Source organism: Hibiscus syriacus, unplaced genomic scaffold (genome assembly GCF_006381635.1).
Source record: "Hibiscus syriacus cultivar Baekdansim isolate YM2019G1 unplaced genomic scaffold, ASM638163v2 tig00111213_pilon, whole genome shotgun sequence".
Lineage (NCBI taxonomy): Eukaryota > Viridiplantae > Streptophyta > Magnoliopsida > Malvales > Malvaceae > Hibiscus > Hibiscus syriacus.
The window spans coordinates 1254612-1274397 of record NW_024063022.1 but is presented as its reverse complement, the minus strand read 5'-3'; the positions used below and the strand labels follow the sequence as shown (position 1 = coordinate 1274397).

The window sequence follows — 19786 nt, the reverse complement described above, 5'->3', positions numbered from 1 at the left end:
GGTACTCGAAAGTCGATCGAGACTTATGCACATACTTGAGATGGTCGAGAAGCATTTCCCAAATCAAAAATAAAATGTGCACATCAAATTTCAACATTTGAAGAAATCAAGACCAGGGATCGGAATTTCAAGATTCCAGAATCAAGATTCTAGACAGGCAACCGGAGATCGAGATTTCTCTCCAGAGCCCCAAGATAACATATGTTACATTTGCATTTTAGGCACACCTAAGAGCATTGCATTCATAGCATCACATATATGCATAACTTTTTCAGGTTTTAGCTAGAGTCAATTTCAACTTCACAGCGGAGGATATTGAACTCGAAGCGACACAATTTGTTCGTGAGTAGATTTCAACTTCACGACGGAGGATATCTAACTCGAAGCCAAACTTCACAATAAAAAGGTCATCCACGGTTTCAACTTCACGGCGAAGGGAATCGTGTCCACCTGCAACATACAATACTTGGATTTTAACTTCACGACGAAGGATATTCAAGTCAAGACTCAACTTCACGACGAAGGGGCCATCCGCAGTTTCAACTTCACGACGAAGGGAATCGTACCCGCCCATCCGCGATTTCAACTCCACGACGGAGGATATCGTGCCATTCGGGGCTCAACTTCACGACGAAGGGGCTTCCCAATTTCAGAGCCAATTGCAACTTCACAACGAAGGATATTGGACTCAAGATAGCACAAGCTCAACTTCACAGCGAAGGGGCGGCTGACTTTCAACAAATAATTTCCTAATTTCAGAACCAATTTCAACTTCACAGCGAAGGATATTGGTCCCAAGATAACACAAGCTCAACTTCACGACGAAGGGGCGGCTGATTATCTACAAATAACTTTCAGAGTCAATTTCAACTCAGGATATTAGACTCAAGACAGCACAAGCTCAACTTCACAGCGAAGGGGCGGCTGACTGTCAACAAATAATTCCCCAGTTTCAGATCCAATTTCAACTTCACAGCGAAGGACATTGGACTCAAGACAACACAAGCTCAACTTCATGGTGAAGGGGGGGCTGACTGTCAACAAACAATTTCCCAGTTCCAGAACCAATTTCAACTTCACAGTTGAGGATATTAGATTCGGAACAATACTTGGATTTCAACTTCACGACGAAGGAAATCCAATTCTCATGATCAACTTCACGACGAAGGGGCCACCCGCAGTTTCAACTTCACGATGAAGGGAATCGTGCACACAAGCGGCATCCATCTCTAGATTGGATTTTAACTTCACGATGAAGGATATCCAATTCTCAGGTCAACTTCACGACGAAGGAGCCATATGCAATTCCAACTTCACAAACAGATTGACCCAACTTCACGATGAAGGAGTCATCCATAACACCACAACACCAAAGTCTTCAAGATAAGTTTCACTTTCACGACGAAGTATCTTAAGCTAGAAGACGATCCAGAAGCTGCTGGTCAAAGCTTTGAGCTCGGTTTCAACTTCACGACGAATGATATCGCGCTCAGAATTTTCCAGATCAACTCAACCTCACGACGAGGGAGTTATTTCGGGATTCAACCTAAATCAACAAATCAGTCTCAATGTCGAATTTTAACTCTACGACGGAGGGCATTCGATAAGGACAGAATTTGTGTCTTTTAATCTTTGCTCTATTTTCGTAACACAATAATGAGCAAAGAGGGGCAGCTGAAGACACTTAAATTCGTCCATCATAATACATACATATATATAATATTATATAATGTTATAAATTATAATATATATATGGTTTATTTACATTTTTGAATTTCTGTTACAGGCCCAACAGTAATGGCCCAAACCCAAACCAGTATGGATTAGGGCTTGTGTAAACCCTAATCTCTCAACCTCTCATCCAGCCGCCAAGCACCTTACCGTTGTATCATGGTGTGATCCAACGGTCCACAACAGACCCCTCTAGGGTTTATAGAGCCTAGCAACCTTTGCTCCACGGCACCGTTCTCTCGAGAGATCCTCACGCAGCACCAAGCAAGCCCCAACGCCGTACGTCTCGCCTCCAACAATCGAGATTCTCGGCCATGAATAACAAACCCATTAGCAAGCAGTGTTTTAGTAGGAATCAAATGCTAAAATAAGAGTAGTTTAGTCCAAATCAGACTCTAAAAAATAGCCGAATCTAAGGCTATAAATACATGTAATCCATTTGTTTGTAACACACAATTTTTCATACGAAATACAAGCACAAATTACACAAAACACGAGCAATATTAGAGTAAAGTCGAAGCATTTTTAAATTTTCGAAAAGAATAAGAAGGTAAAGTTCATACCTTTGTTTGTTTTTATGCTTGCATGTTGGTTATTGTCGTGTCTTTGACTCGGAATCACTCATATGAGTGTTCGGCCGAGGACCAAGAGGGTTGCTTTCAAAGCTATTTTGCTAGATCTACGCAACCCTGAGGCCGTTTTTGAAAAATTACTCGGATATTTTAATCGAGGAAAGGAAAAGCTTTTAAAAAATCAATTTTTTTTTGAGGTTCGCCACCGTTGATCGGCGCCGAACGGCGACCAGCGCCGATCAACGGTGGCCGGCAAGGTGGCCAATGGTCAGTTTCTGGGAATTTTGGCTGGTGTTCTTCATTTCTGAAGAACAAGGCAGAGAGAAAGATGAGAGGAGGGGGGCTTTGGTTTACAAAATGATGGAAATGAAAATTTTAGGCCAAATTTTAGCCTTTATACGGCCCGTTAACCTGATCCATCAGCAAGCCCGCGTGTTTTTACCACTAAAATGGATAAATCCTGTTTCGGTCCCGTTGTTTTAAAAGTGTTCAATTTTGCCCCAAACCAAATTTGATTCCTTTTTAATTTACCCGTTAACTTTGCTTCTGTTTTAATCTAATCCTTACTATTATTATATATCATATTTTCATTATTATATTTTATTCCCTTATATATATATATATATTTTGCATACGTTTTTTATTTTTTATTATATATGTATATATTTTTTAGCTATTACTATTAACGTATGTATATATGTATTATTATTTCCCATTTTTTACCTTTTTATTATTATTACCATCATTCTATGTATATACTTTTTATTTATTTATTTATTATATATATATTTTTCTTCCTTAATTTATTTATTTCATTCCATATTAATATGTATCTTTATATATTTTTTATTGTTTTATTTTCTCTATATCTATCTTTTTACCGATTTTTACTTTTTTCACTTTTATTTATTTAGTTCGTACGTATATATATTTATTTTATTATTTTTATTGTTTATATATTTTTTCTATGTAATATTTTTTTTACATTATTACATATTATATACATTCTTTATACATTGGTTATATTCATTTTTACCTTTACTTTTTTATTTCATGTATTTTCTTTATGTTATATTACTTCCTTTATTCCATTCGTTTTTGTATTTTCTTCATTATTTATTTTCATTTTTTTTTCTTCTTTACACATTTTTTTTACTTTTAAAGGTACTTTTCAATCAATCAAAGGTAAATAATTTGGATCGTCATTTTACCTTTTACTTTAAAGTTACATTTTTCTTAACTAAGGACAACTGGAAATTACATAGTACCGAAAGGGTAGTTCAAGGGTGCTAACTCTTCCTTGACTGTAACCGACTCTCGAATCCGACACATAACTGGTAAGACGCAGGTCAGGTAAGAAATAAGGTATCTGGTCACCCAATTTACTTTTAAATAAATGATCGGTGGCGACTCTCCCCAATTCACTCACGTTTAAGCCCGATTCCGAGCCCAACCGAAAGACTGTTCCGACATATATAAATTATATAGTTTATATATAGTAGTATTTAAACTATATATAAACAATATAAACTAACTTATACTATATGTATAAACTATATAAACTATATATATAAACTATGTAAAGTATATATTTTACATATGATCTATATATAGCTTATTAGTGAACTATATAAACTCTTTATATAGTATATACTATATATATAAATTATAGTTTATATTTATATACTATATATATTTATATACTATATTTTATACTAATTATATAAACTATAAAAAGTATATAGTTTATAAAATATAATTTATATTAATATAGTATATATATATGTATGTATGTATGTATGTATATATGTATATATGTATGTATGTATGTATGTATGTATATAAACTATAAATGTATAAACTATATAAAATATGTAGTTTATAAATTATAATTTATATTAATATAGTATATTCCATGTTGTCATAACTAATATAAGTAATATATAGAATGTATATATATATATATATATATATATATTACAGAAACACTATGCATAAACTATATAAAATAATAAATATATAATTTATAAAACCCTAAATCCTAAATTATAATCTTTAAACCCTAAACCCTAAACAATATGCATAAACAATAGTTAATATATGTCACCTATAGTATATGTATACATGTAAACTATATATGTAACTTATAGTACATGTATGTATAAACTATGTATATACAAACTATATATATATAACCTATAGTATATGTATATATACAATCTATTTATATGTTATATAAACTGTATATGTAACCTATAGTTTATAAACAATTACTCATATTAATGTACTATATAGTTTATACTTTATAACCTATAGTATATAATTTATAAACTATAGTTTATATTAATATACTATATAGTTTATATTAATGTTAATTATTGTAACTATAATTTATATTAATATAGTATATAGTTTATAAACTATACTATATAATTTATAACATATAGTTTATATTAATATTAATTTTATAGACTATATTTTATATTAGTATTAATACTAATTATAATATATAATTATTTTAATATTAATTATAAATAGTTTATTAATATAAATTTTATAGGGATATGTATTGAAAACAGGCGCCAAAATCTCTCCCTTTTCTCCCGTCTCTTCCCGGCCAAACCCTCCCTCCTTTATTTTCGGTCTCTCTTCTTCCCCGATCAGCATCCAAAATCTCTCCCTTTTCTCTCGTTTTCCCTCTTTCATTGTTGTTTCCGTTTGCCGAACCCTTTATGTTCTCCTTATCTCTTTGTTAAATTTGGGTTTAGTTTTCCCCTTAATTCATCGATCCGTTTGTCAATTTAATTTCTGTTTCTTTTCCCTGTAAAATATATATTGCATTATAGATCCAAATTTAAGTCGTTTTTTTCTAAAGTCTGTCTGTGCTATATCAGGTTCATGCCGTTGAGAGAACTCCTTCAATGAGTGAGCTGAATGAAAATTCTTCTTTCACAGGTATTTTTGCTAAAATGTGACGTTAATATATATTGCGTTCTCTTGTCCTAATTTGGAGTCCATGGCTTCGCATGCTTCTAAGATTTCGCCTAAAAAGACTATCCTTTAGCGGTTAAGTAGGTAGGACAAGGAAGAAAACAGCTATTCTTGGAACATTCTTATCTCTGGGTATTTACAACGTGGCCACTTTGATAGGGCTTGCAAGTTGTTCGATCAAATGCCGAGGAGAAACCTTGTTAGTTATAATTCACTGATTTCTGGGTTTTCCCAGCACGGGTTTTACAAGGAATCGGTACTCGTGTTCCTTGACCATATATTAAAAGTTACTAGTGATACAGAGGGAAAAGAGTAAGATGACTAGGCGAGTAATTTTTAGTTATTGAGATTTGAGATCATAAATGATACGATGTGAAAAGTTAAATAAGAGATAGATTCAGATTATTCGAATAGAAGAAGACATACTTCAATATATATAATTATTTTCGTTACATATATTTTTATTTGTATCAAAATTCAATAATCGTTATTCCGAGATTTTATTGTTGCCAAAGGATGTTGAGTTTGAATCCTAAGACACAAAGAAACAAAATCGTGGATCCACATCTACAAAAAGGACCCGTGCTGCGGAGGTCCATAACCTCTCCGAGAGGGTCAGTATCTTATTATTGACATTTACTATAGTTGCGTTGATGAATTTGTTCTTATTCTTCTTCCGCGTATAATTACATGGTATATGTGTGCAGAGACGCAGAGATCGCATAAATGAAAAGATGAGGGCTTTGCAAGAACTCATACCTCTCTGCAACAAGGTCGATAACTATTGAAGACTTGTTATTACTGATTTAATTTGGATATTTCTCTCTCTGCTTTTATTAACATATTGTATATTTCTGAATCTCAGTCAGATAAAGCTTCAATGCTGGATGAAACAATTGAGTACTTGAAGTCGCTTCAGTTGCAAGTTCAAGTATGTCTTTACTCGGCGGTGGATCCACCATGTGCACCGAAATTCGAATTATTTCTGTTAGTTGCTTATTTTACTGATTATGCTTCCCCTGCACCCACCCGTGTACAAAAAATTTATGTGAATAATATCTATGTACCCACAAAAATATTTTTGAATCCGTCACTATCTTTACTTATGCTCAAGGAAAGATTCGTCTGGGATCACATAATATTGCCAAAACGATTTGTTCTTAATTCCTTGACAATATAGTGCTTGTGCAGATTTAGCACTTATTGAGAGAGGTAAACAGATCCATACGCACATAGTTAGAGTTGGCAGCAAAGGTGATTTGTTGAACCTGTTTGTATTTAATGCTTTAATCGACATGTACTGTAAGTGCTGAGACATGAACTCTGCTAAATTACTGTTTGAAAGGATACATGAGAAGGATGTTGTTTCATGGAACACATTATTAACCGGGTTTGCTCAAAATGGGCATGGAGAGGACTCGCTTAATGTGTTCAGAATGATGACTGTCAATAGGATCACAGGGTATATTTTCTATTCTTTCCCCCTTATCATTGCAATTTATCATTAGATCTTTAAAATAATATGTCTAGTTGTTCAATTAATAAACTTTGTTACTACTGTTATTATTTGATTGTTGGTGCAAGGAAATGGTTTAGATATGTAGCTCATTGATTGAAACTGACCGGTATTTTGACTGCTAAAGTAATTGGAAGGTTTGAGTGACTGAAAGGTTGAAGTTAAGGTGAAATGCATAGACGTATCTAGTTGATCGGTCCTGGTTAACCTTTTTCCTACCTTTAATTTGAGATGTTATTGTAAAGATGAAAAATTTGTAAAGTTGTGTATACCCTCTTTTGGATTTATTGATCTAGAACTCCATGTTGTCATAAGAATGCAAAGTGTTTTATTTCCTGCTACATAAATGGCAGAGTAAGTGTTTCTGATTTACTTTGATTAATGTTTTATTTATAGAGATGAATTGGGTGGAATTCTCAGGTGGAATTCAGTTTGCCACGGCTCAACTACCTCTTCTTGAACTTATGGATTGTGGGATAACAATATGCGATCTTGATTCTCAGAATCCACCTTCTGATCAAAATTCTGACAGTGAAGTTCCAAATGTATTGAACAATAAACTGCACCTTATGTACCAGAAGCTTATCATCAAACACAGTCGACTAAAGAAACTCAGCTTGTGGGGTTGTTCTGGCTTAGATGTGAGCTCATTTAGTCCTTAATCTCGAGTATGTTTCTAGTTGCTTCTCAATATCCTATGTGGTTTTTATTTGTTGAATCTCAATGCATGCTTTATGTTTGAATTGTAAGGGTTCGGTAAAGTCGAAAATGTTTGGCACTGTTGGCCATTGAATTCCCTTTGACTTTACCACTGATTGTATGCTTTCTTAATGCAGGATACTTGTTGAATCGATGCAACACTGCTTGCTGAATTGGTACATTGATTCTTGTTGATTGTTGCTGTCTATTACTCGCTGCTGTCTATTACTCACTGATGCCTTGTAAATTATTGTTGTTGGGTTGATTTAAATCAGTTTTAGAACCTTATAAATTCTTATATAAATAGTTACTCATGTTTAATTATGTTGGTGGCATTTTGGCTTTTAAAGCTAGAAAGTTGCCCATAATTAAATATGTTGGCATCATTTAGGTATATGCTTGATGAAGATATTTCTTGTAGTATAGTTAGGCTTTTTAGCCTTGTAAACATTAGCTATAAGATCTAAAAGCATTTATTTCAACATACATTTATTTTGTTTAGTTGATTTTATTGTAATTTGTGTTTTCAAGTGTAATAAAATTATATTATTTATAAATATTTATTTAGTATTTGTAATGTTATTCAAGTTTTTAATATTTAATAAGTCTATTTCAATTAATATATTTTGATTTTAAAATATCAAGTTAAGTTTTCTTAAATTATTATTCAATTTTCACATTAAAAGTAAATTAGATTTATGAATATTTTAACTTAGTTAATATAATTTAATAAAATCAAGTTTAATAAGATAATATTTAAATTTAATTTAGTGATTTGAAATAAAATTTATAATATAAGAAATAGTAAGAAATTTATGAATTGGAATTAACATAAAAATCAAATTTATAATAAACAAATTATAATTAATATAAAATTAAATTTCAAAAAAGTAATCATATTAATTTGATTATCATAATAATTTATGATAAAATTTCAAAGAGTAATCATATTAATTTAATTATCATAATAATTTAATTATCATAATTTTATTATAAATTTAAAATAACATAATTATATTAATTGTAACTTCACTTATAAGTCAGGATAATATCATATCACTTTAACATGTCGGATCATTTACATGTTGAGTCAATTACATGTCAGGTTCATAACAAGTCAGTTTAAAAACAGGTCGGGTAATACCAGTTATTTACCAGGTCAATCTCGGGTTCGGATTCATATCAGTCGGATGTAGTTCGGATATCATATTTTCGGTTCAATTCGGGTTCATGTTGTTCTCAGGTCAGATGCAGGTCGGGTTCAGATCCACAATTTCCAGGTCCAACTCGGGTTCAGGTTAACACCAGTTCTGACTCAAGTCGGTTTCGGATCGTTACAGCGCAGGTCAAAAACAGTTTTAACTCGAGTCGGTTTCAGTCAGTTTTACAGGTCGGGTCAGTTTTTTACACCACTAACTAGACTATCATCTGTAAATAGTTGATGTGAGATACGTGGTCCATTTTGACATACACGAATGCCTTTAATATCTCCCACCAGTTGTGCTTTGTGAAATAAAGCTGAAAGACATTGTGTTACCAAAAGAAAAAGAAATGGTGATAAAGGATCATCCTGTCGAAGTTCACGACTAGGCCGAATTTCTCCGATTAAAGAACCATTAACATGAGCTTGGAAGGATACAGAAGTGCCACAAGTCATAATCAAGTCCACAAACTATTCATGGATCCCTAGCTTCAACATTACACTTTTAAGAAAAACACATTCCACTTTGTCATAGACCTTCTCAATATCTAGCTACATAGCTGCACCTTATTAATACCATTTTTGGAAGAGTTCAGATAGTGCACTATTTCATGGGTCACTAAAATGTTGTCTGCTATTTGTCTTCCATATAGGAATGTTACTTACTTGTCGCTTATGCATGTGGCCATTAAGGCTTAAGGCGATTGACTAATACCTTACAAATAATTTTATAAACCACCATATATAAACTGAGCTCGAATTTGTTTCATATGCTTAGGTTGCTCGATTTTTGGGATGAGTAATAGGATTGTCTTATTCACAAGGGACGTGTCCATTTTACCATGAAGTAGGTCTAAACACAGGCTTATCACGTCATCACCAAAAAGAGACTAGTGTAACCTATAGAAGCTGCCCGGTAGTCCGTCAAACCCCGACGCTTTCCTAGGATTTATATCCTTAAACGCGTGAAGAACTTGGTCCTTTGTAAACGGTTTAGACAATTCCATATTCATATCCTTCGAAACAACAGTCTATAGCATTTAAAATATGCTGACCAGGAACCACTTTGGAAGAGGTAAAAAGCTCTTGGAAATAGCCTACCACTATATCCTCAAGATCATCATGCTTTTCAGTCCATAATCCGCGTGCATTATATAGACATTAGATTTTATTCTTCTTTTGTCTTTTGACTCGACCAAACATTAAAAAACGCAGTATTGCGATTGCTAATTGACTCTTGACCGTTGTGCCCAGTAGCTTTTTTTCGTTATCAAGAAGCTGTTGGAGTTCACGTTTGGAGTCTAGAAACATATTCATATCTAGTCGACCATGTCCCTTGATAGACCATTGTTAGAGAAGATCAGCAGCAATACGGTCACGCGATGACGATGCTCATTCTTTTTGCCAATCCTTTAACGCAATCCCAACAGCGTTGATCTTGTCAAGAGCAGCTCCATTTGTGTACTGCCTGCCAAGCTGCTTGAACTCGAGAAAGACAGACTTCGGAGGAAGCCCCACAATTGTCGAATCAAAACTGATCACCACCATGTTTATTACGAGCTCGTTGCTTCTGCCAATTAGTGTCCATAATAAAATAACAGTAATGAAACATAAAATTATGATAATAATGGTAAAAATAGTTTATAATTTTTCTTCTTTTGAACATCAAGGATTTCGCAAGGCATCATGCTTCATGTACTTGCCCATTTTCTTTTGTTTACTAATGTATTTTGTAATAAGAAAACATTACAATAATTGCAATAACTTATTATTATTTTATAATGAATTTTGTAAGAATCAAATACCTAAAAAACCTTCATTTGCCCAAACTCAGTTTTGTTTTAGTAAAAGTCAACTGCAAAAGGCAAAGCATAGCTCTAATGGAACACAAACAATAATTTATGATCAGACCATGCAAAATGCTGGGAATTAGCACCACAAGCATTCCGTATGAGATACGAAACTCGACCCAATTCAAAGCTTGAATGCTACTTCACATCATCAAGATATATCAACTCTGATTTGAGACCCTCATACTGCTATTACGTAAACTGGAAATCTACGGTTTTCCCCATTGATTATCAATGCCACCTGCTCGGCATAAAATTTAGAGCATCAAGAGAAACCTGGAATTTCACCCGGCATGGGAGCTAGCTCATTCTTACTAAATCTCTCTTCATCATAAAATGAGGCTTTAACAACCCTACCCCCAAAGAAACGGCCGTCGAGGTCAACTAATGCTTTAGTTGTTTCCTCTGATCTCTCGAACTGAATAAAGATTCTGACGGCCTCATCAGCTGGGAAATTTGGCTCTGTTATCTCAAATATCAGAACACGGGTAACGGTTCCATACTTGGCACACTCAGATCCAACTTCGTCTTCTAGTTCATCATCTACCTCACCAGGACCAACCTTCAAAAAGTTAATAGTTAGCCACTCTCACCATCATTGATTGCAGTCATCAGGACGACAAATAAATATCAATAGCCACTGTTTCCCTCTTTAACATTTATTTTTAAGAACACAAATTTCAATATATAAACAGTGATCAAGAATGCCTAGACAAATAATAATTTCATGAATAGCTCAAAAGCATTCAACAACTATGTTACTCGAACTTAGGTGTTGTGTATGTATCAATAGATGGATCATATTCCCATATTCATGTCTATGCCAAACATGGGTGTCATACGTGGATATATAAAAACAAAAAACTGAAGCAAACATAGTTCAAAATGACAAGGAATAAAAAAAAAAGATCAAATAAAACATAAGTAGCACTGAATTACAAATGAAACCAGTGAATCCACAACGAACATAAACAATAAGTAGACAACACCATGTATGCAACTGACAATATTAGCATTCTACTAAATCATACAAATAGGCTACCTTTTTATCTTACTAATATGATTCAATGCAATGCAAGCTACTCATCAAATTTATAAACCTTACAATAATTCCCCGTAGTTTGGTAAAGAATAATCAATTTGCTTTTCCAAAAAAAAAAAAAAAACCCTTCTGCAGTTAACAATAAGAACCAAATAGGATCTGCTATTCATTCAGATTTTACAATTCTTTTAACTAAATTCAGTAAACTATTTCATCCATAATTACAGATGCAATGCTTGTTCCACAACACAGTTACAAATAGGACAACCCAAGTTACAGGACTTAAAACCAAAAGAAAAGAAAAAGAAACACTTGATCTTCCTCCTCATGCAGTCTTTTGTTAGGAGAGGCTATGGGAGGTATATAATTGAAAGTAGATCGGATTGGAACAAGAAATGTTCTGTAGTTAGTGCAATGCGGCATGCAATAAAAGCCATACAGGGAAAATGATGATAGAATAGATATAACGTGCTAAGCACCACTTATGACCAAAGACAGCATTTTATAGCAATATTTCAACACCAGAGTTCAAGTCTATGTTTACTAGGATTTGACTGTTACACAGATATGTTCAATTTTCGTTTTCTTGAGATTTCCATGTATTTGGGAGATCCTCATATCCATGTCCAGATGCGTCGGACAAAGGTAACTAACACACATTTTGAAGAAAAGTTGAAGTAGCATAGTTACCAGTCAAGTCAAAATTGTATAATAGCAACTTTGAGCTATGTTACTCCAATTCTTCATTTTTCTTGAAATACTCGTATCTACATATATTGGAAATGGTTTGAGGATATTATTTTCCAGGACACTCCAAATACATGAAAATCTTGAGAAGTTTGAATTTAAGTTCGACATTTAAACCTGAGTCTGAGTAACATAGCTAGGAAACGCACTTTGAGCAATGAAGTGAAAGTAAACAAGGACAAAACTCCAAGGAGACTCAAGAAATTTACAGTTCAGTCACAGTAATCAAAGGCATCATCAAAAACTGCAAGCAACAGAAAGCATCAAAAGGATATGCTAGAAAGCTATGTTATGCTGACTCTTCATTTTTCTCAAAATATTCATATCCTACAGTCTACACATTTGAACACGGTTAATGGGCTACTTATTCTCTAGGGCTCTACAAATAACAGAAGGAATGAACCTATAGACTTTTATAGTTCATTCACCATAACCAATAACTGCAAGCATAAGAAAACATCAAGAGCTGCAATAAACAAGTAGGATATACTAGAAATATATGTTACTCTGAGTCTTAATTTTGCTCAACATGCACGTAGCTGAGTTAACATAGCTAGAAAACACCTTTGAGCAGTGAACTTTAAATTGCAACCGGATATGGTATTGTATGTAAAACAAGGATTCAAAGGAGAAGAGAAAGGAATGAAGATGAGCAAATGGGCATTACCATGTTCCTAAGCAGCAAAACACGAGTAGGGGGGCCATTGAAGCTAACACTCTTAACCTTCTTATCAGACTTGGGAGTCTCACTGGCATTCACAATAACACCAGCTCTCCTATCAGTCTTTTTGGCCATCAATGGTGTAGTAATCCCTTGCTCCTGTTTTCCAAGACCCTGACCTTCTTTCCAACCCATTTTCGCCATCATTCTTTGGGCGGCAGTCATCTGCCCGCCAGCCCCAACTCCCAGTCCAGTTGTCTCCGTCTTCCCAATAGTGAAACCCTCAGCTTTTCCCGGCGGTGGAGATGGGGACCTTGGAACCCCGCCACTCATTGCTGCACGCCTTCTCCAAGCTTCTTCGCCCGAAATATTCAACCTTGAATCATTGAAATCTCTCTCTCTCTCTCTTTCCCTCTGTTCTTTTTCCCTCTCCCTTTCCTCCTCTTCTCTCCGCCTTCTCTCCAGTTCCCTCCTCATCTCCGCCTCCATAGCCTTCTTCTTCCTCTCCCTCCTGTATTCCTCGTAGTCATTGGGCCTAGCCGGGTCATACTCTTCGATTACACTGGAAGTGACGCCCACAAGTGCAGGCTGCTGTTGCGCCATGCCTTCGGTTGCAACCGTCATGGGGGAGGGCGAGATGGAGGCGGGAACGGGTGAAGCTGTGGTTCTGGGAACGGGATTCTTGGGTTTGTTCTGGGATCTGAGGATCGTCTGAGGCAGAGCAAAGCCGGAGAAGGGCTTGCGGAGAGTGGGAGGAGCCATCTTTGTGCTGCTTGACCATACCGTAGCGTTACTGCTCGGCTGGTTATCCTCATCGGACGGCGGTGGAAGATCTCCGTACAGCCCACCAAGCATTTCACTCACTTCTTTAATTCCCCCCCAAGAATTACCAGAGATACAGAAAACTAACAAATAAAATTGCTACGAAAATTCCATAATAAATATATAAAATTTTTGTATCGGAAATTCAGAGCAAATAAATTAGTAGTTTTTCACCTTCTACTTTCCCTTGGGTATCTAGGTGACCCCGTTTCTTTAATCTCTTTTTACTACTACGATGCAAATTAGGGTATAATTAGAGTAAATTAACCAGGATCACCTAACTATGGATAATTTTCTTCAGTCACCTAATTATAATACGTTATAAACTCGTCAATGAATGCTAATTTCGAGAGGAAGATTAAATTAAATTATTATAAAGTAAGTGGAAATTTTATCTAATATATCATAGTTGATTCAAAAATTTTATCTAATATAAGAATAGGAGGTCTCATTGAAACCTCCTTCATAAATGTCAATATACCATAGAAATAAACTGACAAAAAGCGGAAATAGAAAAAATACCTCAAATATTATTAGAAAAAGGGTTTAAATCAACCCTCAAAAGATATTACAAGAATCAAACTATCTAGACTAGACCACGTTATTCCCTAACATTAGCTACTCTTTTTTTTGTTAATCCATCCACCTCCCAATTAGCGTTTCTTTGGATAAAATGAATAAAAACCTCTTGACTCATTATAATAGACTTGATTTCTCTAATAATGGATTCAAATCAAGATGGATACGAGGCAAGGTTCTTATTCCACTCTAAAGCATTCCTGCAATCGTTTTCCAGAATCAAACGACCCTTTGATCCCCATTCTGACAATAAGAAGAAACATAACCCAACTTTAATTGCCTTCAATTCTGCTAAGGTAGGAGGACCCAGTCCAGTAGCTTTCGAAAAAGAATCTAAAATGCAACTAGAAGAATCCCTTAGTAATCCCCTTATACCACCTGCTTTTTGATGCCTGTTCACCGCTCAATCAACATTTAACTTAAAAAATCCATCAAGAGGAGGGAGCCAACTCGCAAGAAGAAACCTTTTTGGTCTAATGGGTTTGCAAGAGTCTGCTAAGGGTCTTCAATAAAAAGGGTTTAAAGGAATCAAAAAATTGAGATTCTTGACCGAGTACCATGCTTTTAGTCTAAACCTAGTTATAAAGAATAAGAGTGTGTTGTCTACAAACCTATTTTCAAAGATATAGAATTCCTAATCTTCCATATGGACCATAATACAATACCAGGGATAAGCCTCTAAATAGAAGAGTGAGGTACAATATCCTCCCAGGTTACTAGGAGAGCTGATATTTCAGAAAAAAGGCAGTGAAAATCTTTCAAATTTGAAAAACATTAATTCCAAAGTTCCCAAACTACTGTGCAATATAAAAACAAATGTGAAACAATTTCAGGAACAAGACTACACAACGGACAAAGTAGATCAACCACCCTAGGGACGCCTTGTTTGATTAACTTTGCTTTGACCGCCAACCTTTAATGAATCACTTGTCAAACAAACGTCTTCACTCTTGGTGGACCAAGCCCCAATCAAATATAATTTTTCCAGATCTAATCATCTTCCTTCATGTGTTTCATTATCTTATAATATGATTTTACTGAATAAATCCCTTCCTTATTCCATGTCCAGAGTAAACAGTCTCTCTCTGCTACATTAAGAATGAAATTGATGAGCAGGGACATTAGTTCTACCAATTGATCGAGTTCAGAGTCGCATAATTTTTTTCTCACTTGGATATTCCAAGTCCATCTCGAAGAGCCATTGTATCGAACTCGACAACTCTTCATTCTTTATTGGTTGAGAGAGCAAACAACCTTGAAAATTTAATCTTCAAGGAAACTCCACATAGCCAAATATCATGCCAAAATAACTTTCCCTTCCTTATTCGAGTTTGAATATATTTGTGAAAGCATTCCCCAAACTTATCATCCTTAATGCAATTATTGATAACTAAATCCATGAAGCTTGTGTGAATTGAAGATTGTTGACTACCATTATTTTGGTGTCTAAGTTTTATATATTATATATCATCCTCTTCCACCATGACCTATTCTCATTGTCAAACTTTCAAGCCCATTTGATATGATCCCGGTTATGTGTTTCGAGTCATATACAATGTTGCCCGATCGTGATTCTAGTAAGAACTTCACAGTGCTTTGATTGAAGACTGAAAATGTACAAACAACGTTATAAGAAGGGAAATATGTATATATAAATATGTGTATGAAAATAATGGAAATGATAGAATGAAGTTGAAGTGGATTGTAAATGAAAGAAGTGTGGCAGTGATAGTGGTTGAATGAATGTAACGAAAATAGTGAAGGATGTTTGTGGTTGGCGTGGAGAATGATAGTAATTCAAAGTATGTATTGTGACCCTCTAACTATATATGAGTTAGGAACCAACAATATAATAAAGATGGAATCGAAGTGATAGAGGGTGGAACGTGACCCACTAGCTATAGTAGAGCTAGGAACCAACACTATAACAAGATGAAATGGATGAAGGCTTCAAGACCGACAAGAAACCGATAGAGTTCTAATCCAAGAACTAAAATGAAAGCAATCTTTCAAAGTATTTTCATAAATCAAATTGTGTGTCTACAAATGATCCCAAAGGTGCCTATTTATAGTATTTCTAAGAAGCATATGAAAAGACTCAAAAGATGATAACATTCTCATCAATTTAGCAATAAAATGCACTTGAATGCTTTGTCTTCTTATGTTCAAAGTTGGATGAATATTCTAGATCATTTTGGGGATGAATCTAGATAATTTGAAGCTGAATATGACCTTAATTTCGTCCAAGAAGGAGGGGTGACTCTTGGGCTACCTTGCTTTGCTTGCAAATGGAAGAAAAGAGGTTAAATGAAGTCATAGGATGAATGTGGACATCCTACATGTCCAAATCAGCTTGTCTCTTCAAATTTCTTACTGATTTTATCACTTAATTTGATGATTAAATGAAATAAAATCAGCCTTCATTGCTTGTTCCTTGGTAACATGTGAATAGCCTTCAAAGAATGATAAATAAGACTTGAATAGGTGAATTATGAAGGATTGAAATCATTGTCTCTCCAAGAATATGAACAACCTTGAAAAGATGAAAAGAATTAATCCTTGAATTGCTTTGAATAGAAGCATTAAGATAGCCTTCAATTGCTTGTATCTTGGTAGAAGATGAAAGGACTCTTCCTTGGGTCAAACTCATCCAAATAATCCATGCATGAAATTCCCGTAATGAAAATTCCAACTTGCACTTTCTTTGGTAATTCGATCATATCTCAAGCTCCCGATATCGGATTGCGGTGATTCAAAAGGCGTTGAAAAGCTAAGAGAGAGGAATAATTTACAATTGGTTTCTGAACCCAAAAATGTCTGTATCGCATCCAGAATTAGAATACATTCTGAATGATATTCTTGCATCGGTTAAGATTGTTCAGCTTCCCTCTTGCACCTAAACCCAAAGATAAACTTTATTCAATCATAACATGTAAATATGCATGGGATGATAAGAATTAGTTTGATTAATGAAATAACATTATTCAATGAACTAACTTTATTCAATGAACTAAATGCATGAATGAAGTAGTTTATTAAATAACTAGATGCATAAATGAACTACTTGCCTAAATGAAATACATGCTTAAATGCAATGCATGCTTTAATGAATAATATACTTATTAAACGAAATGAATGTCATGCAACTAATAAAACTCATGCAATGAATGATATTATATGATAAGCATATCCTAAGAGGTAAATACAAACATATGATGAAATATAGTGTGTAACACCCATAACCCGTATATTTATACCTATACAGATTACGGATGTCACCCGTATTTCGAAAAACCATTTTCCCAATTCAAAAGGTGATCTAAAATTTATTCTCTTTAAAATGGTAATTGATATTATAAAAATATCATATCATATAAATTAGGTTTCATTATAACAAATTTAAAACAAAAGATTTTTTTATGAATAGTGATGAACAGTATAAAAATTTCCAAAATTTATTCAACAAATAAATTGAACATTTTCAAATTACATGCCACTATCTAAATTCAAATTCCATCGTAGGATGTCTTACTGATATTGAAATATACCTCTCGATGCTTGATGTCATTCCTAACTCTTTAATCCACTATTGGCTTTTTACCTACGCGTGAAAATCATCACACGCTAAGTATAAACTTAGTGAGGCAATTTAAAACAATATACATTGCAATAAAAATCATGCATGAATTTCAATGACAAATTCAAATTGCCATAAAATCATTTTATTTGCATATTCACTATTTTACCATTTATTAACTATAACCTCGTAAGCTTATTTTACCAAAATACTTACCATTTGTACCATAAGCTCGTAAGCTTATTTTACCAATATACTTACCATTTGTACCATAAGCTCGTAAGCTTATTTTACCAATACACTTGCCATTATTCCATAACCATATACCACAGACAATAGCCTAATATACAACCCTAAGGACCCTGGGTACACGAGTCAAATATAAGCACCATAGTGCTATCCCGAGTATGACACATAAGGTCATGTCCACTATCTGTACTAGGTATCCTTAAGTACAGTCCCGAATATGACACATAAGGTCGTGCCCACCATATACACTAGGTATCCTTTAGTGTATTTCCGAATATACAGCCTGCTGCTGGACTCTATGGCATGCCAACTATACCCTGTCCCTCAATGACTTACTTGGGCGTACATTCTATTTTATTTGATCCATCCATGGCAAAGTATATTATGAATATTTAACATTGGGCAGTTCATACCAGAAATAACATTCATGATAAAAAATTATATGCAAAAATCAGTGATCAATGCATTTTATTTTCAACCTTTGACATATTTAGAATATATCAAATATATGATAAATGACATAAATATCATGTCAACATAAACAAGGTCGACTTATCGCAAGTCTTTCTGATGATGTATAAAACATCCATGTATAATGTCATGCATGTATTGCACTCACCTTGGCACTTTATAATTTTTCTAAAATATGTGCCTCACTATTGTCCATAATAAACCCTTTTTGTACTTGACTTGCTTCAATTGCAAATCAATCATAATCTGTATAAATCACAAATTCATAACGATTACATATGTTAGTATTATACTAACATAAACACATTCCAAAATAACTCCAAAATATACTTGAACTCATTTTCTATCAAAATACTCAATACTTAATAATTACTTTTAACATTGGAACCAAGCTTTTCCAATTTACTCAAAATGGTCCTTCACCATTTTACCACTTAAATTCTTAATACCAATAATTCCAGCATATTACATCAATTATATAACACTTACACACCAACCCATCAATTTTCCAGAATTTATGAATTGATCCCCAACTTTTCAAAAATTACGAAATAGTCACCAATTCTTCTAAAACTTGTAAAATAATTCCTTCATCATTTCCAACCCATATATAATTTTCCCATAATTTTTCTCACTCAAACCATTCATGGGAAAAATTTAAAGAATAAGTTCTAGAAAGATTAAGTAAGTTCTAATCATCTTTCATGCTTGAATATGAATCAACTACTTCACAAATATCAAGATCCATCATTAATTTCATGATCCCTTATATGAACAAAAACCCTTAGATTTGGGATCTTTGAACACTAACAAGATTATCATACAATATTGGTACCAAAAAATAGCGTTTTTCGCATATAACAATTTCCTTTTTACAACTTATTCAGTTTTCTCTCACCTTTGAAGAACACCCACGGCTTGTTGGAGAAGAATATGAGCTGAAAATCTCCACCATCATTCATATTCTAATGTTAAATGAATCTAACACATGGCTTAATATAATAAAATGGAATTTTTTATTCAATTCAATAGGAAATTCCATTTTTGCCATTAATGAATCTCCCTATTCACCATAAAA

The 19786-nt window shown here is 33.9% G+C and overlaps 1 protein-coding gene and 1 long non-coding RNA gene across 2 annotated transcripts; one reads left to right on the top strand and one right to left on the bottom strand.

The window, feature by feature from the left end:
• The first annotated feature begins 4895 nt into the window (after positions 1-4895).
• LOC120156134 lies at positions 4896-7450 on the top strand. Its single transcript, XR_005519035.1, has 7 exons — positions 4896-5258; positions 5810-5908; positions 6002-6067; positions 6160-6225; positions 6486-6548; positions 6640-6756; positions 7231-7450. It is a non-coding gene; the product is annotated as an uncharacterized LOC120156134 (long non-coding RNA).
• Positions 7451-10666: 3216 nt separating this feature from the next.
• LOC120156257 (DNA-damage-repair/toleration protein DRT111, chloroplastic-like) lies at positions 10667-13936 on the bottom strand. Its single transcript, XM_039167646.1, has 2 exons — positions 13017-13936; positions 10667-11122 (listed from the first exon to the last, which is right to left on the bottom strand). Exons 1-2 carry the CDS (start codon positions 13863-13865, stop codon positions 10826-10828), a joined length of 1146 nt encoding a protein of 381 aa, XP_039023577.1. The 5' UTR covers positions 13866-13936; the 3' UTR covers positions 10667-10825.
• Between the last annotated feature and the right edge of the window lie 5850 nt (positions 13937-19786).